The following is a 24,105-nucleotide window of genomic DNA, read 5'->3' as shown; positions in this document are numbered from 1 at the left end:
AATACATCGAGAAGATTGTTTTTTTTTTCTAGAACTAATTTGATAAATTAAAAATAAATGCATCAATTTTTAAAAATACGTAAATTATCTACAAGAGAAACGGCGTTTCTCCATGTTATGCCGCAGAAACTGACTTCCGAATCTAAATATTTTCTACACCATCTTATATTTTAAAACATGCTGAATTTTGACAGTTATATTTTCATTTATTACGACTCAATGTGTTGTTAAGTTGACATAATCTTCCATTAGCTGTTAACGATAAGCTGTACAGTTACTTGCTACATTACTTTACTAGTTATTTTTTATTACCCAGATTACGTTATCGCTTGTAGGTTAATAGTTTAGGATTGAGTGCCAAACGTGAAACGTCGGACTGTAAGAGTATATCTCCACGGACCACAGTACGGCACATAATGCGGTAACGACTCACGCCAAATATTTCTATGAACCGTTTGACCTAGGACGAGGGTCCTAATCTCACCATAGATGCAGGCTTTGCGAAGAATATTTTGTATCATAACCAATAGGTGCCGTTATTAAACAAACAAGGTATTCGGTGGTGTAGCAAATGACAAAATGTGACGACGACAAGCCACCAGGTGCGACTATCGTGTCGTTGTCGCTGCTCGTAGAAAAACGTACGAATGACAGGCAGTGTCGCGTGGTGGGTATTGTGACCCAAATCGTGTCTTGTAGTGGCCCGTGTGAAAACGCCCTAATGTTCACGGTGTAACGATAACCTAATTTGATTTGCTGCGTAATATTGTTAAGTTTCTTATCAGTTATTTACAGCAAGATTAAATAAATTAGAAAAGTTGATAATGTACTGTTTTTCAGAAGAGCTCTTAATGAGATTACGCGGACGGTAGTTTTTAATTGTATGTTTTTTATTTGATAGAATTTGGGTAGATTTTGCTTATAAATCGTTAACTTTGCGTAGTAATTAGGTATTTATACCTACATTGAGTAATTTACTAAACAATCGGCCGATCAATTACTGAGGTTGCTAATCAGGCGGTAGTTTTTTGCAAGAACTCTGCATGATTTATCATAGTAATTTATAACTAAAATGCCACTAATTGGTACGAAATCAAGATTAAATAAATTTTAATCGTTAAGTTTGTTAACAAAAAATCAATAGTTAAAATAAAAAGTTACACCGTGAAAACACGTCCTTATTTGGTGGTCGGCTCGATAACATGTGTTGGGTTACGTTAACCAGGAGTCTAACTGATGGTTAGTTTTAATGTATTCGTGTAAGGAACGATTTTATTGAATCTGTAATATTTTAACAAATATATTTAATGTTTTTTGATGAACTTTGTCTTTATTAACGCCATCCCAACCGAAACCATTTCTTATTATACTTATCTTATTATACTTAAAAATCCCGTGGGAACTCTTTGATTTTACTGAACAATACGTACGCTATATCCATCCAACCCCGGAATGCAAACTATCTAGAAAATTTTGTCACAATCGATTAAACGGCTTGTCCGTGAAAAGGTAAGAGACAGGTACACTTTCTCGTTTATATTTATAATATTAGTAGGTATGGCTTAATATGGAGAGGAGAGGTCCCTGTGATTTCAAACAAATAAAATTATTCAATGTCTTTAAAAATCCATAATATACCTACCTGAGTACTTTTATCCAAGTAGGTAAGTATATCGGAAAACAGATAGGTAAGTACCTACCTATTTTTTTCTAAAACAATAATACTAGTAGGTAAATTAAGCTAAGTAGGTGTACTTATCAATTTCCTTTACACAAAATACTTTGTTCAGTTTGGTAAAACCCGATTATTAGTTATTTAAATTCATTGATAAGCTGTTTAATACCTATGTACCTAAGTATTAAATGTGTTCAGCTGCTAAATTATATCTTGACTGAACTATGTAGTAGATACATTGGTGTGAGGAAATCGAGGGAAATTTACTGTAGCATAGTTTACCAGTTACCTACACATCTGGGCGTAAGTAATTAGGTATTCCAAGCTGTATAAATAATAAAGTCATGGTCTTAAATATTAACATGTTAACAGTCCACGTGCCCCAGGTTCAGAGTACATTATATGTGCCACGCGCTTATCAATTACCGATGTACCTATTATAATATCAAATGCTAGTTACCTAGGGTATACCTACCTATTCAAGGCATTCCTGTATTTAATCATTCCGATTTAATAAGAAATCAATGTAATTTTTTTATTGAAAAGAACCTTGAAACTAACAGAGCTAAAGCATATTTGCCACATATTGCTCCAATCGATAACGCCCATCAATTATTCCTTATCGTGTAGCGAGAAAGTAGATACGTACCTACCTACCTAGTTAGTACTTACCTACGCAGTTTGACTAATAAGAGCGAATTGATAAATACGCTCTAATAAACTAAAATTTGATTTATAATTTAATCGAGAATCAATTAGAAAGACCGTATCATATTAAATAGAACACCGAAGAACAGAATAGAAGACCTATTATTTGCGACAGGTCGACATGGCAATCGGGATATGAGGTGAATCGTGCAGAGAACGGGCCCCGTCCTCCCGCCTCATACTCCGATTGCGCTGTCGACCTGTCAAGAACTATATGTTCGTCATTCTATTTTTAACCCCCGACCCAAAAAGAGGGGCGTTATAATTTTGACGTATCTGTCTGTGGCATTGTAGCTCCTAAACTAATGAACCGATTTTAATTTGGTTTTTTTGTTTGAAAGGTGGCTTGATCGAGAGTGTTCTTAGCTTTAATCGAAGAAAATCGGTTCAGCCGTTTGAAAGTTATCAGCTTTTTTCTAGTTACTGTAACCTTCACTTGTCGGGGGTGTTATAAATTTTTAATTTACACTTGTTTTACAAAATTCCAGCCACGAACATGCAAACTACTCACATTTAGACTCATCATCAAGTAACCCATTGTCGGCCCACTATAAACGGGTCACCTCTCCGAATGAGATGGGTTTAAACTATTCAAACACCTTTGGGAACATTGGAGAACTCTCAAACATACAGGTTTCCTCACGTAGGCATTTTACTTTACCGGTAAAGCAAGTGATGTACAAGTTCAATTGATTACTTACTGAACTTTGATGGTTAATAAATTGAAAACAACAAAATTCCAAAAAAAAAACCTTTTTATTTACAGCACTTAAAATATACATCCCTACACTTAACTACATCGTACAAATAACGTAACATTAACTTAAACACCTAATATAATGAACTTTTAAATATATTACCTAATTTGTCATTTAATTGTATTAACTTAAAATATAAATTACTATTTGTAGGTATAGTTTTCGTTACGAAAGATATCGTTATCTGAGGTATGGTGCGAGAGGCGACGCAAGCAAAATCAATTCGCTTCCCACACCCCATCTGCAGGATAACTATTAACTACCCACTTTTCCAACTCTTGTGACGAACATAATCTTACGAACTAGTCAGTCTTTGGTGAGAAAAAAATTCTAGAACATCAGATATGTTCTAGATTTTTCTTTAGGCAAGGCCTGGGAACAATTCTGAGAACGATTCGCACCAAAAATCTGACAAGTCCATAGATTCTGGTTCACTGAGCGGTGACGATAATGATTCATATCCTAGATCCGAACTGAAGTTTGTATGGGACGGTGACAGCCCTAAGAGATTTTCCTCCATAGACTTGGGTGATAGAGTCATAGGGGACAACAACTTCATGTCACATTCGAGAGTGACTTCAGAACAATTGTTGGTCAGTTCATTGAACTCTGTATCGAAATGTGTGTCAATGTTTAATGAAGGTAATGAAGAATCAATTTTGATTGAAGGTAAAGGTGTTTCTTCAACTACTTGGTCTTCACACGGTACTTCGATAGTGACACAGTCGTTTTCTTCGCAGCTCGCATAGAACATGTCACCCTTATCGCCATTTTCTTCTTTTATTTGTACTGTATCTATAGGGTAGGGATGTGCGTAAGAGTGCTGCGCTAGTATCCTCTTGATGTCATGTTTGTTGTCTATGACTCCACTTTGACCGGGTTCCAGTTGCTTTGTTGCGGTCCCCACCACTTCAGCTCCTTGAGGGCACTCTCCAGCGATCCCGACTTTGACCTGGTGACAAGATACCATTGTTTTAGCGGGTCGGTTTACCTGAGTCTAGCAGGTTTTGTTTTTTATAAAGAAAATATTAGCTTAATTTATTTGAGTTAATATTTTTTTCGAATGGTCAAGTGAATTCAACACTGGCTACTGGTTAATATCCCTGAAGTGATAGAAAGTGTTAAAATTTAAACATATTTTCCTATTAATCTAAAATTTTGTACAAGAGCAAGACAGTTTATATAAAATTAATTATTTTCCCTAAAATTGCACAAAAGCAAGAAAGCAATCTAGATTTAAAAAAAAAGAAGCTGTAAGTCTTGGTCAAGGTTACCCAACATCTGCTGATAAATAATATGTTTTAGGTGAATAAGTTATTGCCTTTGTTAATCTACTCAAATATGTAAATAATATGTAAACAACATAACCAGTTGTATAATTAATTGATTCATTCATTTTACATTAAAATTGATATGCAGATTCACTCTCATTATATTTGCATAACTAGTTTCAACTTTAATATTATGTGATGCAATACATGTAACATGGATGTAATTCAATTTAGAAAATAAGTTCAACCAAAAAGGTGACTCATAACAACATGAACTTTAGACGGACGACGTCATAAACCTTACTTGGCTGATGCAATAGCTAAGCTATTATGATGATGATTTAGCTATTGCATCAGCCAAGTACAAGTCAAAAAGTAAATTAAATGTTTAGTACTACTGACCATGTTAGCATTATGTGAGTAGGTTCATAAGTGCAAAATAAATGAAATGATGAATGATTTAAGATTTGTTTAGTTTTTAATCTTCATATTTTGTTTGTTGTTTTCATTTTTATTTGATTTATAGACTGGTAAAATCATAACCCTTCCTTTTGGCTTTGCCGCAGTGGGGTAACAAAAGATAATTTCAATTTGGCTTTTGTAATAAGCAAGTCATTTTAATCTTAGTCCAAGGCTGTCCAGTGTCCATATATCGCAACTTTACACGTATAATAGTAATTTTGATCTCAGTTCAGTTGTCATGACTATTTTATCTTAGTTGGGCTATTGAGGGCAAAATTGGTCTAGAGTAAAATTTTTCGGTAATCAGGGCTAGTTAACTTAAGGGGGTCAGGGGTAACTAATATGAAGTCAAGGGTGACTTACATCTGCAGTCTCTCCCGGAGCAGCTGCACTAATCTCCTTGAGGAGGGAGTCGGCGAGCTGATGCAGCTGGTCGAGGTAGTCGTCGGAGTCGAGGCTTGCGAGGAGGTCTGCGAGAGGAGACACATCGTCAGCAGCAGGCGCGCCGCGCGGATCGCCGTCGGAGGCCCCTCCTGAACCAAACACAAAACACATGAGCAACATGAACACATGAAAATATACAGAAGAGTTGTAAAGTAAAAATTATTTAGGCACAGTAGGAAACACTTTTTTTAACATTTTATCCCAGCTATCACAGACTATTCTCCAGCATGTCTCTTTCAGAACACACATTGGCTAAGTTAATTGTACTCTGGTACAACTGTGTGCCATAAAAACAAAAACTGAACATTCCACATTCATATACTGATATGGTGTCAAAGACATTTGCAAATGCATAATAAGCAGGAAACATCTTTCCCGGTCATTAAGAAACTTGGCATAATATGGGGTTTTCGTCCAGAATATGCTGTGATACAGCTAAAGTATCCTTAAGTAAGCTACTGACCTTCTGCTGAGGTTGAGACTCTGCCGGTCTCGGGGCCTCCGCGACGGTCCGCGCCGCGGCCTCGCTGCGCAGCGCTGCGTTCTCGCTGAGCAACCTTTCGTTCATCGCCTTCAAGTTCTCCACTTCTGCTATCAGCCGCTCGTTGGTCTCCATGAAGTGCTGGATTCGGCTCTCCATTTCATCCATCTTGGCCTTCTTCCTGTCCCGTGAGGTTTGCGCCGCCACACGGTTCTTCAGCTTCCTGCAGCAAAGATGGATGCTATAGAGACAACGTAATAAGGGGAAATCTGTTAACAGGGTAGTTTCTCTCATGAGCTAGGTAGGTAGGTGGGGTAGGGTAGTTGTGGGTGAGTAAATGCTTAAATTTTCTATTTTATCTTTATGATGCAGTCTTAAGATGGAAGCAGGCTAACTTGGAAGATCATAGGAATTTTACTAGCCCATAAAATTCAAAATGGGTATGGTTTTTAATTGTCAATTATTGAATTTGGAAGATAATGATGTAATAGTGATAATTAATTACTTAAACTTAAAGCTACAAGTATTCCAAATGCACCCTGGTCTGAGAAGAAGACACTTACTGCATTATACTGGGATACTAAATCGCTTGGTGATATCTTTACTTCCCACATGTAAGACATCAGAGCTCACCGCTGCACCAGGCTTGACTACATTAATTTTTAGCATGAATAACTACCTACTATAAATCTAGCCTAGTTTATAACAAGAATTATAAAGTAAAATAACAAGAGCAGAGCATCAATAGGGTCCTTGAGATACTGTACTATTATGAAATCCATAATTAGATATTTGGTTTGCAGAACACTTCTGGGTAAAACCAAAACACTATTTTATCTAACCAAGTATACAGGATTGACCTATTAATGGATTTTCCCTGCTGACCTCACAATATTGAATATTGATAGTAATAATACTTTTATCAGCAGTAGATATAGTAATAGATAACTTTATAGAATTAGCCTGTAACTTCATCGGCATGATATAATTTGATGTTGTTTTCTTTACTTACCTACCGGTTTAGAATGATGCAATACATGAAATATTAACATGATTGATTATTATGTTAAATAGATTGTACAGGTATATTTGTACAGGTATTTATTGTACAACGAATGTTGCTGTATATATAGTAGCGCCGTGTTCTCTACCAGGGTAGTAATAAAAACAAAAGAAATGAACACTAAAAAAAATATATATTATAATTCACAATTTTAAGTTACAATTTGTAAACGTCAACATGATACAACGGGCTAGATGCAACTAACGAATTACGCTACGTCGTGGCACGCGTAGCCTCTAAAATGATTACTCGCTAGTGCCTCTACATCACACCACCCCAAATTTTTATCTTAATAAAAATTAAACAAATACAAATTTCCGCAACCTTAATTTTATTTCACAATATTCGTTCTTTATTTTTCGACAACCCTAGCAATGTTTCCGATCCTCTTACCCAACAAATCATAATTTAAACACGTCACCCAGTTAAAGTGTTCCTTTGATTCGATGCATGGTACATCTCTTAACACATCATACTTGAGATGAATCACTACAACTTGAGCGGGTGGCGACGGGGTCGCTGTGGCAAGTCCACTTACAATTGTTGCTATGCCCGCGCCATCCAGCCTACGTTGCACTCAACACTTCGAATGTTGGTTACATTACATTTTACATTTACACACTATCCAATAAATTATAACAATCGTCAACCACTCTAACACTCTCAATAATAAGGTTTAGTTATGACTTCTAATAAAAAATAATACATGAATAAAATAAAAAAAACATATATGCGGATCGGGGCCATTTTACAATACTTATTTCGTAATACTTATTGCTTAATTGCTAGTTGATACTCAAATTATTCTACTGATACCTAACGGGCGTTTTGCTGACTCTCCCACTCCGAGTAGTACGGATTGTATGAGTCGGCAAAACATCATCGTCACTAAATCTACATTTTTTCTTACATGACGTTTCACCCGGCGTTTGTCGTGGATTTTCGATATCCAGGACAAAAGCCGGTTTCAACCTGTCAATAGAAATAAGGGTCTGTCTATTGGGTAACTGTACTAAGTATGCTTTTTCCAACCGCTTTATGACGTCATAGGGACCGTCATACGGTGGTTGTAGACACTTACGCATTACATCGTTTCTAACAAAAACTTTTTTACAGTCTTTTAAGGCAGGGTGCACAAAAATAGTCCGAGAGTCTCTCTGTGTCTCGGGTTTCGGTCTTAAATTACTAATTACCTGTTTCAACTGCTTTAGGTACTCCTCACCGTCCGTTATCTTACTATCCGATGGTTCGAAAAATTCTCCAGGGAGCCTCAGAGTTCGCCCAAAGGTTAATTCCGCGGCACTTACCCCTGTGTCACTGCGTGGTGCTGCACGCAGTCCCATCATAATGGTGTGCATTTCTTCAACCCACGATCTATTGTCCTTTAATCTCGCCATTAAGGCGGCCTTAAAACTACGATGCCATCGTTCGATCATGCCATTACTTTGTGGATGGTACGGAGTCGTCCTTAACTTATGAACCCCTAAATATTTCATTAACTGTCTAAAGAGACTGCTTTCAAATTGCTTTCCTTGATCTGAGCTCAAATTAATAAAACACCCATGTCTAGTAATCCATCCTTCATACACGAGTTTGGCTACTGTCTTCGCACAAATATCTTTAATTGGAAATGCTTCCGGCCAACCCGTTTCTCTATCTATCATTGTAAGACAATACCTGTAGCCTTCCTCTGAAATAGTGAATGGACCTGTAATGTCAATGTGTAAATGACACATTCTATCTACTTTTGCAAATTGCCCTAAAGGTGACATAGTGTGTCTGTGAACCTTTGCTTTTTGACACTCTATGCACGACCTAGCCCAAATACCTATATCTTTATTCATCCCAGGCCAAAAATAATTATTAGTTACCATTTTCCTTGTTGTTCTAATGCCAGGATGACTTAGGTTATGTATTGTTTCGTATGCGATACGCCTAAACTGTTTTGGTAAGTAAGGTCTAGCCTTATCGCCTCGCAAGTTACAAACAATCGGCTTATTTACACTCGGCAAGTCAATTTTTATTAGTCTCGTATTACCGTTTTTTGTTCCTAGCAATTCTGTGAGCTCTGTGTCGTTCGCTTGCGCAATAGCCACTTCTGTGAAGTCAAGTACAGACGGGCACGAAATTGTTTCAACGCGCGATAACGCGTCCGCGGGCGCGTTCTCTTCGCCTTTTGTATAGCGTATATCCGTCGTGAACTCACTAATAAATAATAACTGACGGGTCCTTCGCGGCGTTTCTTTACTACTACTTAGCTTTTTAAACGCAAACGTTAACGGCTTATGATCTGTATACAAAACGAGATCTCTACCTTCGAACATGTTCCTAAAATATTGCACTGACAAATAAAGCGAAAGTAACTCCCTGTCGTAGGTACTGTACTTTTGTTGCGTGTCAGTCAATTTTTTTGAAAAATAACCTAACGGAACCCATTCGTTATTTACTCTTTGTTGTAATGTGCCTCCAACACAACTATTTGACGCGTCTGCCATTATAGCAAGCACTTGACCTGTTATCGGATACGCTAACAAAGCAGCGTTCTGTAAATTCAACTTGCATTGTTCGAAAGCTTGAACAGCACTTTCTGTCCACACTATACTACTTTTATCACGTTTCTTTGCTCCGTGAAGATACTTATTTAATTCAGCTTGATATTCGGCTGCCTGACGCAAATGACTTCTATAGAAATTTACCATGCCTAGAAATCTACGAAGTTCCTCTACCGTTTTCGGTCTGGGAAAGTCTACAATGGCTTGGACCTTGCTTGGCAACGGTCTTAAGCCACTGGCTGAGACCTCATGACCCAGAAACTCAACTTTATCCTGCGAAAATGCACACTTTGCTAAATTAATAGTCAGCCCAACTTGTTGTAATCTTTCAAAAACGGCCTCTAAATGTTTTTCGTGGAGCGAACTATTTTCGCTAGCTATTATTAAATCATCTAAATATGAAAAAACAAATTCTGCTTTATAATTTGCGCAATCCGGGTTATTTTGTTGAAAATTTGCCTCTAAATCCTGTAAAACATAATTATTCATGAAACGTTGAAACGTTTGTGCTGCGTTTCTTAAACCGAAAGACATACATGGCCATTCAAATAAACCAAAAGGTGTAATGATTGCTGTTTTCTCCACGTCATCCTCTGCTATCGGAATAAAATGATACGCTCGGTTAATATCAATCCTGCTAAATACTTTCTTATCGGCTAAAATAAACGTAAAATCCTTTATGTGAGGAATTGGGTATCTATCAGGCTTCGTAATTGCATTCAGCGCTCTATAGTCTCCACACGGCCTTATATTACCATCTTTTTTAGGTACAACGTGTAGAGGACTCGCCCACGCACTCTTTGACGGGCGGCAAATACCCATTTCCTGCATAAGGCGAAATTCTTCTCTTACCTTTTTAAATCGGTCCGGCGGCAGCGGCCTTGGGCGCGCATGCACCGGAGGTCCTGAAGTCTCGATGTGGTGTCTTACGCTGTGACGTGGTGGTTCTTTGAACGTCGCTGGCATTGTCAATTCTGGAAACCTACTTAGAAGAGAATAACATGGATGCGATTCGGCTATAGTAAAAATAGATGAATGCTCCGAGTTTACTATAGTGGAAATTACATACATGTTAGTCTCTTGATCTAACAATCGTCTATTTCTTAAGTCTACTAACAAATTATACTTAGCTAAAAAATCCGCTCCTAAAATGGGTTGTTTAACGTCGGCTATTACAAAAGTCCACTTAAACGCACGACGCAATCTTAAATTTAACACTAGAGTCTTTGTTCCGAAAGTTTGTATTTCACTACCATTCGCGGCATAAAGTTTGTATTCATTATTCATTGCACTGTCACACACTGATTTATAACTTTTAGGCAACACTGAAATGTTCGCACCTGTGTCTATTAAATAACGTATGCCATTTTCCTTATCCGTAATACATAAACGGTGGTTCCCTAATTCGACGCAGGTACCCACCGGTTCCACCTGCATCTCCACTAGTTTTCCTGCTTCGTATTCCAGGTGCACGGCTGTTCGCAGCGATTAGCTCTCTGCCTATATTTAAAATGATGCACGCAGAGCCAGTCCGGGCTATCCGGGGTACGTCTGGACCTGCTGTCCTCTCGTCCTCGGGAACGCGAACGACCACGGAACCTTCCGCGACCTCGCCTACCTCTCCAACTGTGTCTGGACCTGTCCAGCTGGTCCAACCTCGCATGGATCCTGGCTATTTCAGCTGCCATCGACGAATTTCCGGGTACCGCCTCCTTTGCTGCCACTTCTGCTACCGGTTGGGACTTCATAGTTTCCATTACTTTGTCAGCAATCACGGCTAGTCTATCTAGATCTTTAGCTTCTGTCGCAGCCAGAACGCCTCGTGCTGCTGCTGGTAGCAGATTCTGCCATAAAACGCTTAGGGTATCATTACTAATTTTACCCCTGGCCAGATCCTGCATTTTCCGGAGGAGGTGGCTGGGTTTCTGATCACCCAGTTCCATCTCCCCGATGAGCTTCTGTATCTGGCGGTTCTCCGACTCTTCATATATGTTCAGCAACCTTTCTTTAAGTACCTCGTACTTACGCTCTTCCGGAGGATTGATGAGGATGTCCGTCACTTGTTGTATGACATCCTTACCCAGCTTGGATACCACTATATTATACCTGGATGCGTCTCCTTGTTTTTGTGGTGCCAGTATTGCTTCCAGCTGGATAAACCAGACCCTAGGTTGGTCGGTCCAAAACTCCGGGATCTTCGACGTGATAGATATCGACGCTAAATACGTGTCTTCATCCTTCACTACTGTCGTAGGTTGCGCCATTTTTAAAGTTTTTTAGTTTTTCACTTCCTTACACGTGTTAATTTGAGTTGCCCTAGCTTACGTTACGTTACTATTTAAATAAAATTAACACGCGCTACCCTGGTAGTTCAAAGTCCGAGTCACCAATGTACAGGTATATTTGTACAGGTATTTATTGTACAACGAATGTTGCTGTATATATAGTAGCGCCGTGTTCTCTACCAGGGTAGTAATAAAAACAAAAGAAATGAACACTAAAAAAAATATATATTATAATTCACAATTTTAAGTTACAATTTGTAAACGTCAACATGATACAACGGGCTAGATGCAACTAACGAATTACGCTACGTCGTGGCACGCGTAGCCTCTAAAATGATTACTCGCTAGTGCCTCTACATAGATCAAAATTAAAATATATGTACCTGTCTACCATTGTATTTAGAACTATTATCTCAGAAATGCTAGATTTGTCGAGTAGGTAGTTACCTATTACTAAACAGGTAATTTGCCAGAAACCAAGAAACATTGGTGTACTATCTTACATTTAATTACCTATTACAATGTTAATAACTTTATTAATTACGTCTTTGCGTCTTTGTTGCAAGTTTTAAATAACTATTATTAACAATCACATGATGACACGCTGGCACCTCGAGTAATGGACACAAAAAGCAGTAAAAATATGACTCACTTTCTTTGCATCTTCTCCTCCCATGTTAGATGATCCAACCTTCGCTTCCTGGACGGTGGAGCCGGAGCCACGTCGACAACGACCTGCGAGTCCTCGTCCACCGCCAGGTAATTATTAGGCACGGTGATAATTATCGGCGTACTCATCTTTTCCATTGAAACCATAACCATAATAACACAAACACTCCAAACTCTCACATTAAACTTTCAACTTGATCGCATAATCTTATACAGTATATTTCCATACATTTACTAGAAAAAGCTTCTATGATAAGGTTTTGTCCTTAAACTGCAAACACTTGCGTCGTACATACTCGAGCACTTCTTGTGAAATAATGCGGTTTTTTGATTCTCGAAAAACCATACGTGCCGTTTTGTGATTGGTGCTCGCGATCGAGTGGGCGTATCCGATTAATTCATCTTGCATTTTAGATAGAGAAAACTATGTGCAATTGGCCTGTAGAGTGAAGGAAATGACTATATGTGACACTCATTCGCCTACACATTTGCGAAAGGAACCTATGACAGCAATGATTTTTCCCATTTCCTTTTACTTTGAAATTCGTCAAAGTGATGAAAGATTCTGTAAAATATATTAATGTTTAATTCATTATTAGTAGATGTGTGATTCTTACAAATTCTATTAGCAAATATTATGCATAAAAATAGATCACAAAAAACCTTAAACCCTACCATTATGTTATTCATGGAACGGAGTTACAACAATCAGCGAAGACGAATAAGACGTAGAAAGATATGCTGATTATATTGTTAAACAATGAATTCATTATCTAACAATAACATTGGCACTCTACAACGTTTTGCACATTGTATAATTTGAATTATACAAAATATTTTGAACGTGTTTCTACTCTATGGTATATTTTCTGACTTGCTGTCAAGTGTTTCTAGGCTATCTGTGCTAGGCTATCTAGATCTAGTATCTGTGGTGTTAATTGTCAGCTGTCATTTCTGACAAAAAGATTTTAACCGAATCAAAAATAAAAATATAAAAAATCGCATCTTTTCTTTGTAGTTTGTTCTTTACTGCAGGAGGAGAATAAATACTTAATTTTCAAAAAAATTCATACTCTAAAAATAATTTGAAACTAATAGTTGAATTATGGCATCAACAAGTTCAGATCCGCAGTCAACTATAGCTCAGAAAACATGGGTAATGGCAAACAACATAGAATCCGTATCGAGCGTCGACGATATTTATCGCTACGATAAGAAACAACAACAAGACATCTTGGCAGCGAAGCCATGGGAAAAAGAGTATGCGTTTTAAAATGTTACTTTAAAAAGTGTTTGGTCTTGCATAGAATGTGGCAAGTATTTACCCAATCTATCTGTTTTGTTTCAGTCCACATTTCTTCAAAGACATCAAAATTTCAGCCCTTGCTTTGCTAAAAATGGTGATGCATGCAAGGTCTGGAGGCACCTTAGAAGTTATGGGACTGTTGCTAGGTATGTTATACTTCTCTGTTTCAACAAGCAGGAACTTTTTGAGACACTTTACCTACTTGTGTGCTTTCATAAGTTTAAGATTTCCTATTTCAACATTAGCCCCGGTTGTGTGGAAATTATTTTTGAAATCCTGTAAGAATTCTTTGTTTTATGGGATTTAAAGTGTCCTGTATTGTCTAAGCTATGTTATGTCTATCTGTCTGTCATCGGACTGTATCTCATAAACTGTAATAAGTAGAGAGTAGAATTTTTTACAGAGTGTGTATTAAAATCAAGATGGCAAGTTTCATAATGACTGCCATGCAAAAAGTACATAGTGTTATATCTTGAGTGATGGTACAGTACCCTTTATGTGGAGTTGCACCCCCTGCACTTGACCAGTTTTTATATAATGATAATAATTGCTAGGTAAGGTGGATGCAAACACAATGCTAGTGATGGACTCATTTGCACTGCCAGTGGAGGGAACGGAAACCAGAGTGAATGCTCAGGCGCAGGCCTACGAGTACATGACTGCTTACATTGAGGCTGCTAAACAGGTCAGTTTGAAAAGAAAATTTTGTGGAAATTAGCTTGCAGGTTTGCTCAGTGTTGTCTGAAATGACTTTGTTCAAAGCTTATTGCACTATAACTGCCCGGTGGCGCGGCACCTAAGGAAGACAGACTGTCTTAGACAGTTAGGTTTTAGGATTAGATTGTTTAAAATTACTAACATTAGACTAGTTTGTGTGTCTTAGAAAATTTGATTGAAATATGGGTTAAATAAATGTTTTTTTTTTTATAAATAAATAGTTGTTAAAAAATATCAACAATTTCTATAAATCATTTTCTTACCCTAAGGTTGGCAGACATGAGAACGCCATAGGCTGGTATCATAGTCATCCTGGCTACGGCTGCTGGCTGTCAGGTATTGATGTCTCCACTCAGATGCTCAACCAGAACTTCCAGGAGCCTTTTGTAGCTATCGTCATTGATCCGGTCAGAACGATCTCAGCTGGAAAAGTGTGCCTGGGAGCTTTCAGGACTTACCCCAAGGTATGTGTGTTGAAGACATCTGTTGAATTGAGTTTTTTGTGGTCTCTGTTCAGACTTTTCTGTGGTTGATCTAACTTTTTCTTTAAGGTATCAATCCGTACACCCATACATCCATACAAATATTTTCTGTCTGTCTGACTGTTACCTTTTCACGGTCCATCTGCTTAACCAATTTTGAATTTCAACGTTGCATGGTTCATTGATTGTAAAACAAGAATTTTCAAAAACTAATGCTTCTGATAAAGAATGCTTGAATTTTTGCAGTTAACCATTTTATAGAAATAGAATGCTAGTGTTTGTTTTCGTTCTTAGATTGACACAGTCTAATAGATTTTCTTCCCACAGGGCTACAAACCAGCTAATGAAGAACCCTCCGAATACCAAACCATACCTCTAAACAAAATAGAAGACTTCGGAGTACACTGCAAGCAATACTACTCTCTAGAAGTGTCTTACTTCAAATCCTCCCTCGACAGAAGGCTTCTAGACTCCCTGTGGAACAAGTACTGGGTCAACACACTGTCTAGTTCCAGTCTGATCACAAACGCGGAATACACCACCGGCCAGATATTCGATCTGTCAGACAAGTTGGAACAGAGTGAGGTGTGCTTAGGTGAGCAAAGGATGTTTATTAAGGAAATCAGAAATATTCTGCACGGTTAAGTAATATGACTTACTAATATAAGATTTTTTATGAATTTTTTTTTTTTTTTTTCTATTTAAATCACTTTAGGTGGGGTACTAAAGCGAATTTAGAATAATTTAATAAATTTTTTGAAAAATGACTTTTACATGTCCCCTATTTATATATTCCCTTTCCAAAAATTGTGTAATGTATATTTCTTCATTTTTAACCAACAATCTAAATGATAATTCTCATTAATTTACTTTGAAAAATCCCAGACTTTCAAGCTTTCGTCGCCTATTTTAGACCCTTCGGGGTGTCAGAAATCCTTTCTTATAGTACTTATTATAAGCCACGTTATAAAACCTACTTCTATAATTTCAAATTTCTGATCCCAGCTTTTTAGAATGTGAGTTGGTAGATCAGTCAGTCATGACTAGTTTTTTTAGTGTAGTATGTATTGTAGTAGTTTTCTAGTCTTATAGTATTAAGTATAGTCTAGTTTTATAAATGTAGATAGATGAAAGCATGTTAATGTGTTTGTAGGGCGCGGCGGTTTCATAGTGGCGGGGACGGACCACCACGAGAAGCGCACGGAGGACAAGCTCGGCAAAGCGACCAAGGACGCCTGCAAGACCACCATCGAGGTGATCCACGGCCTCATGGCGCAGATGATCAAGGACCGGCTCTTCAACAGCGTCAGCGGCCGCCCCGCGCCCCCCGCACCCATGATCGAGTGAACTAGATCTAGCAACAATTTTTTTCGAAAACGAAAATCTAGCCAGCACCGTCTTCGTGAAATAATCGCTAATACTAAATATAATGTGTATAGGCTTTAAATCAATTAAACGTAAAAAACTTTTTTAAAGAGAGCCTTTTATTTAAATTTCAAATTCCTATAATCATAAATTATTATCTACTAGCTGATGCCCGCGACTTCGTTCGCGTGGATGTAGTTTTTTAAAAATCCCGTGGGAACTCTTTGATTTTCCGGGATAAAAAGTAGCCTATGTGCTAATCCAGAGTATAATCTATCTCCATTCTAAATTTCAGCCCAATCCGTCCAGTAGTTTTTGCGTGAAGGAGTAACAAACACACACACACACACATACAAACTTTCGCCTTTATAATATTAGTGTGATGTGAAGTACATTTGAAAAAACTTGAGGTTGTTTCACATAATGAATAAAAGTTCCTCAACAAGTTTGTAACGTCTAGATTTTAGTAGACGCATGGAAGAACACCATCGCGGTTCAGCTGATTTAAATTCACGGATTTTACTCTTTAGTAGAACATTTGTCGTCAGTGCCCCTAGTTGAAAACCTCAAGTCCTGAATTATAAGCAGCTTTATCCTAAAATTTTAATAATTTCCTGCCTACTTGGTTTCGAGACCATTAGGTAGGTACTAGGTACCTACTCGACTGTTGATCAGTAGTTTCCTAAAAGCTGAACCGATTTTGTCAAAATCACTAATCTGGATTTCATCTTTGTAGAGGGTATATCTGATCATTGCTCAAAAAGGCTTGGAAGAGGTAAAAATAAGTTTAAAGAAAAACAACTCTTGATTATATAAACATTCTCAAATATTTATTAACCAATTTACATAAAATCATTAATCATTATGTACATCTTCATAGCATTAAGTTATACATAAAACCATAACATCTCACATCCTGGAGGGCCTTCTATTCAACCAGATACCACAGTTTGGCAAACATACAGTTCAGAAACAATCGTGCTCATTTCATTTTCATTTTTTCCTTCTTTACACAAAGTAAACGTCGCATGCGCTAATTATAATTGTATTGAGTCTCATAAGAGCTGTGAAGTTTGAAAATCGACCTAAATATCTATTTGTTATTGATCTGACAATTTGCAGTTAGGACCATTTGAATATCACAGCGAATAACCGATCTAGACAAGAACGTGTTTGTATTTTGTATGCAAGCAATAATGGCGCGGGCAGTGAATCGGGCTTTTGAATCACGGCCGTTTCCGAACTGTACGTTTGCTAACCTGTGTAAATACTAAGGTAAAACAAGCACCAAATTGCGATATAATCATTTTGCCAAGCTCTTTATTACATTATGAAAGATAAAGTCCATGATTTGTGAAAATAAAATTCTACGCTATGTAGGAATTCAAATTCAAAATATTTTTATTCAATAAGACTTTTACAAGAATTTATTGTAAATTGAATATGTACTTGAAAAGAGTAACCGCCGAGTTTCTTGCTGGTTCTTCAGTGGTAGATTTTTTTTGACGATTCAAAAGCACTTGTAAAAGTTTAATTGAATAATAACATTTTGAATTTGAATACAAAAGTCGACATTATTGTTTTGCATGTTCCTAAAGAGAAATAACTTCCTATACAATATTGTAAGGCGTTTCTTTATTTCATCTTTGTTTAATTTAAAACAATCGATTTTTAGGATTTTATTGGTTTATTCCTTTTTTATGACAAAGGAATAAAAATTAGATAATGGAACTTTTAAAACATTCTGATCGAATTTAATTTCGATACCTAATACTTTTTGTAAAAATCGATTTAACATACTTTTTTTCGAACGTGACAAACACTAAAATGTGTAAAAGCCTTTAAAATACAAAGAAAAAATAATAATCACACCTTCATGGATTTAACTTATTTCATTAATGTGTAATTTACAATAAGGTTATGTATATTTTTAAAACTGTGCTGGTTAATTATTAACATAAATAAGATTTAAAAATAATGAAAATTAACAGCCTAATTGATAAAACGTCCCAAACAATATTAACTTGGGAATAAAATAAAGTAGTAGTACACACTAAGAACTTCTTGTAAGACAATAGACAAGAAATACTTATGTATTAACAAGCTTATTAAATCGTAAAGACATTTTAAATGTCGCTCAAGTTTGAAGTCTTGAATCGAAGATGTTTTCAATGGACCAATCGCACTGTTAAAACATGACGTGTTAGGCCATCTACAAATAATCTGATTGGTCCGCTGAATATGTCCCACTTTACTCTGCTTCACATGACAAGCACAGTAAAGGCGCGTTTCCAATGAAGCCAAGTAGAGCGGAGACACGTGTTTACGACCAAACAGATTACTATAGTCAAAAGCAAGAGCTCGTTTCGCTCTGCTTCAGATTTTTGTCTTATAAAAAGTTCTTGTAATGTAAAGGAGCTATAATTATAGACTATATGCTTTCATTCTACATTATAATATTATGTTCTTTCACATTTCATATTGTATTTATTTACAATTGTCACTGAATAAAAAATTCTCATTATCTTAAAGGAAGGACTAACCTAAAATACAATATAAAATACCTATTTACCTAGCGTTTGAAGCAGTGAATTCGTAACAAAACTACATTTAACAAAACACCTAAATACTTGTATAATATTCGGGTTTATTTAGCTCAATTGATAACCAAAGACGGGGTTGAAAAAAAAAAATCGTAGACTTTATGAGCCTTTGCATCAGACGAAATTTTCGGCAAGCGTGTTTAAGTTGTGATAAGGCCCGGTATTTACCCAGAACCATCAGATTTATTGACAGATGACGTGATAATTTTTTCAGGATCAATTCAAAGCAATGTTATCGACTGATTCCAATCTTTGAGAGCTAAATATTGCCTTCATTTGTTAAACTATTAAACGGGTGAATAGTTACACATAGATTTCTCTCGTTCTGTCATCCAGCATTTGACACCCGAAAGAAGAAGACAACGCAATATGGCTTATTCTGTTTTACACAGTATCTTAACTAAACTAAAATGACACGTCTAAATCTAATGCTGTCCTTCTCCACAGGGAGAATTATAAAAGGGATAACAATATATATTTTAAACCTATCATTTTAGTTACTAAAATGTGTACAGCAGAATTAGCCACATTGTGTAACTATACAACGTTTATTAGAAAGGGGGTTAGTATTTAGGGTAAAATATCCACTTATTTTTTATAAACACAGTATAACGTATTAAACCAAGATCCAATACACTATTTCTTTACATAATCCAAACGATTCACGAATATACCTATTTAGTGTATCACACGCATTTACTTGATAATTATAGTTTCAAGGTCATTATTGCACACGCAACGGGAGCTTTAAACATTATGAACCTATTCACCTTCACAAGACAAAACGCCTCTAAGGGTGCCTATCCACTGAATCGGAGCAGAGCGGAGACTTGTTCAGCAAACCAATTTGTTAACACAATAATGTAGTGTCGTGAACAGTGTTGCTAGGCACCTTGCGAATGTAAAAGGTATACCACAGTTCACGACAGTTAGGGAACTTCTAACAAAACTTCGAGGCTTCGGCGTCACTGGCAGGCGTCAAATATTAATACATTTGACGCTAGTAGCCATATTTTTCTATGATTTTACGTCACCATAGCCTAATATTTAACATATCGTCGATTCAGGATCACACCGTTCCCTCACTCATTCATTCTGGCTATACTAAACAAGCTGTACCTATATACTACAGTACAGTTCAGTGGAACAGAATGAGTGTTTGAAACCTACATATTAGATCACTGTTTATCAAACCCTTATCCCATATGCCGTTGCGTGTGCAACGACCTTTATATTACATTGTTAATAATAAAATAATCTATTAAGTACATTCCCCACACAATCCAGCTCACTATACATAAGTATGTTACAATTTACCAGCCTACTGATTCGCTAACTCAGTGTCTAACACTGAATGATTACCACCGAACTCATCAGACGTTTATTTTTAATCCATTGAAGGTTTTCTATGAAAAATTGTTTTAATATCATCCAATGAACCAGCAATATAAAACTAACCAAAGTCAAATGAGCTCGGTGGCTATCATGTAGCGTTAGACACTGAGTTAGCGAATCACTTCGTTCAGTTTTATGTACAGCGCAAATCACGAGAATCAGAACGTTTTTATATAAACCGATCTGATATAATACCTCTACATAAGTTGTGCCAATAAAGCAACGAATCGAAAATGGCGGCGTTAATCATTCCATTTCATGTACACACTATGCCTGTGTATAGTGTGCGAGTGAGAGGTAGCGATTAGCGTCGCCATTTTAGATTTTTTTCTTCACTGGCACCAGTTTTATCTCTTTATTGCCTTCAATTGATTCATTCATAAAATATGTCGCCCAAAGCGTAAAATTAGCCGTTTTATATGTATAGAATAACAATGAATAAAAACCTGTATTTGACAAAAAAATTAAATCAATATCACGCATCGATGTATATGGATTAGCCTTTCCCATACAATTCCGTCCGCAAAAATATGCTTGAATCTTACGTCATCGTCATTGACAAAGTCAAGAGACTTTTGCAAATTCTCTTGACTTTTTGAGCGTGTTTTTTATCTTCGAAGGGCCCATCCATATACATCGATGATATCACGTCTCAAGTAGTAAGTAGGAGACACCAACTTGAATTCAAATATAGTGCATAAAATTTAATGTAATAATTTTAATATTACAATGACATAATGACGGTTGCACACAAACTAAACCTTTTGAAGTCTATAAATAGTGCTATCCTTTTTCGCAGGAAACATTGTGAGAGGGATGGCACTATGCTACTATAATTTATTATCGTTAAATCTGTCAATTTAGTTTATTTTAGAGATTGTATATGTTACAGATTAAATAAATGTTTTTCTTTTTCTTTCTTTCTTTTCGAAAGGAAAGACAAATTCGGTTAAAACTGTTTCTCTAAATAGACATTTTGTCCATATTTTTTATTATTAAAAATTTTACGTAACGTTTTTTAGCATGCGTCAATCAAGTAACATTGATTTTTTAAACTAAGATTGAACATAATATTTTGCATAAAATATTATAAATATGAATATATGTAATTACATATTTATATATGTGAGATTATTATTTATAATACAGAAATATTATGATTTCAAAAATATTTTTATTTGCAAAATATTAGAAAAATATTACAGCCGATTTTTTCAAATACAATTTTCCTATTCAATAATAAAAATTATTTATAATGCCAGCAAAGATTTAGAAATACGATTTTTCATGCACGTTACGGACCTTATCATTATAATTTCCCAAAAAAAAAGTAACTATTCTAAAAAGTGGAATGTTTTAAGTGACAGCTAATATTATTATCTCTACATTTCACACACACTAATAGGAAATTCAGTACTTTTAAGTGTTGCCCACAAATAGCGCGCCTATTATTTATTTTTATTAATATGTAATTATTATTAGAGATGAGCATTATTGCTACTTTAAAATCATTTTCATTTGGTAAACTTATTATTCTTCTTCACAGTGATTTCACAGAAGGTGAATTTTTAAATTTGCTCAATTATAATAATCATTTGCTACTTACATTTAAACAATAAAACAGTTTTTAATCTCTGTGAGATTTAAAATTTTACGAAGAATAAAATTCGTGATTTTTGACAGGCCAGAAGGGTAGCAAGGCTTGTTACATAATATGAAAAGGCTTTCCGCGTGATTTTTCACATACGACCTGTGAAATAGTTCATCAGCTATAGTAATTAATTTATGCATTTTAAGAAAAACACAACAATTTATCTTCTTACAAGTATCAAATAAGTATTTAATTATTCATTCATAATTTATAATATTCATTTTCAGTTTTATATTTTAAATTTCTTGACAGAATACATACTGTAAGAAGAGTAGCAAGTGTTACATATGAAAAGGCTTATCACATAATTTTTCACACTTTACCTGTGAAATGGTCCATCTCTAATAATTATGCATTTTCAAAAAAAACAACAATTTATCTTCTTATAAGTATTGCATATGTATATAATTATTCGGGTTTATATTTTAAAATTTTTCAAGGGTTTTTGCTAGATGGATTTTAGTAAATAAAAAGGTTGTAATAATTTTACACACACATACCTACTGTTTTACTAAAAACATCATATAGTCGTCAATCCCACAGCCAACAGTAGACCTTCGAAAAATTGACCGTTAGAACTATAGAGTTCTACGTCAGATACAATTTAGTTCTTGTAGGTAAATGAATAAAAAATTGAGATTGACGCCATTGTATAACTGTTAAAACTTTGTAATATATCATTAAGCAAATATAATAATAGCTGCCGTCGACGATAAAACTACATTTGACTACAACCTTTGAAAGTATTTTCTATGTACACAGGTTTGATAGAATTTATTTCTCCGCTGTCCTTTGTCAAAGTAACTGACTGACAGCATAGTTTAAATTATTGGTTCGTGATTTTATAGATTTCGACGCGCACTTTTTGATTTTTCACTTATCTTTGCCCCTAGATAGTAAAAAAAAAAAAAAAAACTATTTCCAAAAACTAATTTTGGTTTAATATAACTAATAATAAAACGCCGTAATTTGACTTTTTTTCGCCCGTCGCGGCCAACATTGCTTTATTGCCATCTCTTTCTCGGTACACTACAGCGAATAAATCTATCCTTCTCACATTTTTGTTTTGTTAGGCAGGTAATAATAGACTGCCCGTGGCTATGACCAAGATCAAGATCCATTTAACTGGGTCGAAATATCGACATTAATGGTTAACTATTGTGGTTTTAACCATGGTACCCGTTACTTACATGATACACAGTGACTTTATAGTTGTCTAGATAAACTCAACCAGTTAATAAAGTCTGTCTACATCTCAATCTTATACTTCCTCAGTTATCCTGAGGAAGCATCGGGATAACCAACTATTACTATAACTATAAGATATTATTAACTATAAGATGTAATGTGTGGCACAATTTAAGAAATAAACGTTTTATTTTTATTCCTAAACGTTTAGGAATAAAAAAGTTAAATAAAAACATTGTAATTTTAAATAAATTGTTAATTTTGTTCATAGCGAAAGAAACTGGTGGTGGAAACACGGTCCACCGATCATTTACTAAAGCAAAACTCGATTATGTAACATAAATAATACTTACGATCAAATTTTTTTTTGAATATTTTTACTAATGGATAGGTAGATATTGTGGATAATACTGTAATTCTGTTGTACACAATCTACAGAATGTACTAAACAATTGACAGGTTAAATCTAGTGCTATCATTTTCTAAGACAAGCATTATGAAAGGGATAGCAACATATTTAAACATGTCAATTTAGAGTTTGTGTACAACAAAGTTAGCCACACATTAGGTAGAATAAGTGGTCTGCTTTTGTAAGAAGACTAAAAAGTCACCATGTATTATGATTCATCTATGTGTGAATGGATCGGGTCGTAAGTCAGTACCTCTTATCTCAGTTAGTGTAATCATAGATCCGTGCAGCCGCGCGGGTGGTGGTGGCGGGGCCGTCAGTTGAACAGGTCCGGCGGGAAATTGTTCACTTCCGCTTGTTCTAAGATTGGGTTTCCGTCGATGCTGTATGACACTCTTATCCGAAGACGAAGAGGTGTCTGAAAAGAGAAAAAGAAGTTCACAAATTGGATTTGTCTCTATAATATAATAATAGTGACCACACCCACCCACACACACGCACGCACGCATGCACGCACACACACACACACACACACAAGATCTGATATTGGAGCAGGAATGTGGTGGCAACACGACGATAGGTTTTATGAGTATACAGTGTGGCAAATGTCAACTTCAACTG

The 24,105-nt window shown here is 35.9% G+C and overlaps 3 protein-coding genes across 12 annotated transcripts in view; 1 reads left to right on the top strand and 2 right to left on the bottom strand.

The window, feature by feature from the left end:
• Positions 1 to 3,122: 3,122 nt before the first annotated feature.
• LOC123880266 (X-box-binding protein 1) lies at positions 3,123 to 12,721 on the bottom strand. 4 transcript variants are annotated; one of them, XM_045928306.1, is made up of 4 exons: positions 12,352 to 12,721; positions 5,801 to 6,040; positions 5,238 to 5,409; positions 3,123 to 4,093 (listed from the first exon to the last, which is right to left on the bottom strand). In XM_045928306.1, the coding sequence occupies exons 1-4, from the start codon at positions 12,519 to 12,521 to the stop codon at positions 3,503 to 3,505; spliced, it is 1,173 nt and encodes a 390-aa protein (XP_045784262.1). In that variant the 5' UTR covers positions 12,522 to 12,721; the 3' UTR covers positions 3,123 to 3,502. The 4 variants fall into 4 exon arrangements, with proteins under 4 accessions (XP_045784262.1, XP_045784271.1, XP_045784280.1 ...); XM_045928315.1 differs by having other exon boundaries at positions 5,801 to 6,022; positions 12,352 to 12,713; XM_045928324.1 differs by having other exon boundaries at positions 3,867 to 4,093; positions 5,238 to 5,407; positions 5,782 to 6,040; positions 12,352 to 12,715.
• A 586-nt stretch (positions 12,722 to 13,307) lies between these two features.
• Positions 13,308 to 16,348, top strand: LOC123880292 (COP9 signalosome complex subunit 5). The gene is made up of 6 exons (XM_045928335.1): positions 13,308 to 13,628; positions 13,717 to 13,820; positions 14,229 to 14,359; positions 14,661 to 14,855; positions 15,201 to 15,468; positions 16,027 to 16,348. Exons 1-6 carry the CDS (start codon positions 13,474 to 13,476, stop codon positions 16,218 to 16,220), a joined length of 1,047 nt encoding a protein of 348 aa, XP_045784291.1. The 5' UTR covers positions 13,308 to 13,473; the 3' UTR covers positions 16,221 to 16,348.
• A 1,673-nt stretch (positions 16,349 to 18,021) lies between these two features.
• The window catches only part of LOC123880193 (AP-1 complex subunit gamma-1), a 32,697-nt gene continuing 26,613 nt past the window's right edge, over positions 18,022 to 24,105 (bottom strand). For all 7 annotated transcript variants that reach the window (XM_045928185.1, XM_045928199.1, XM_045928192.1 and 4 more), the window contains one exon: positions 18,022 to 23,902. In XM_045928185.1, coding sequence (XP_045784141.1) covers positions 23,801 to 23,902 — 102 coding nt within the window. In that variant the 3' untranslated portion in view covers positions 18,022 to 23,800. The remainder of the gene's footprint in view (positions 23,903 to 24,105) is intronic.

The sequence above is a fragment of the Maniola jurtina genome, chromosome 3 (genome assembly GCF_905333055.1).
Source record: "Maniola jurtina chromosome 3, ilManJurt1.1, whole genome shotgun sequence".
Classification (NCBI taxonomy): Eukaryota; Metazoa; Arthropoda; class Insecta; order Lepidoptera; family Nymphalidae; genus Maniola; species Maniola jurtina.
The sequence above is the reverse complement of the archived record's forward strand: the minus strand, read 5'-3'. Positions and strand labels throughout refer to the sequence as shown.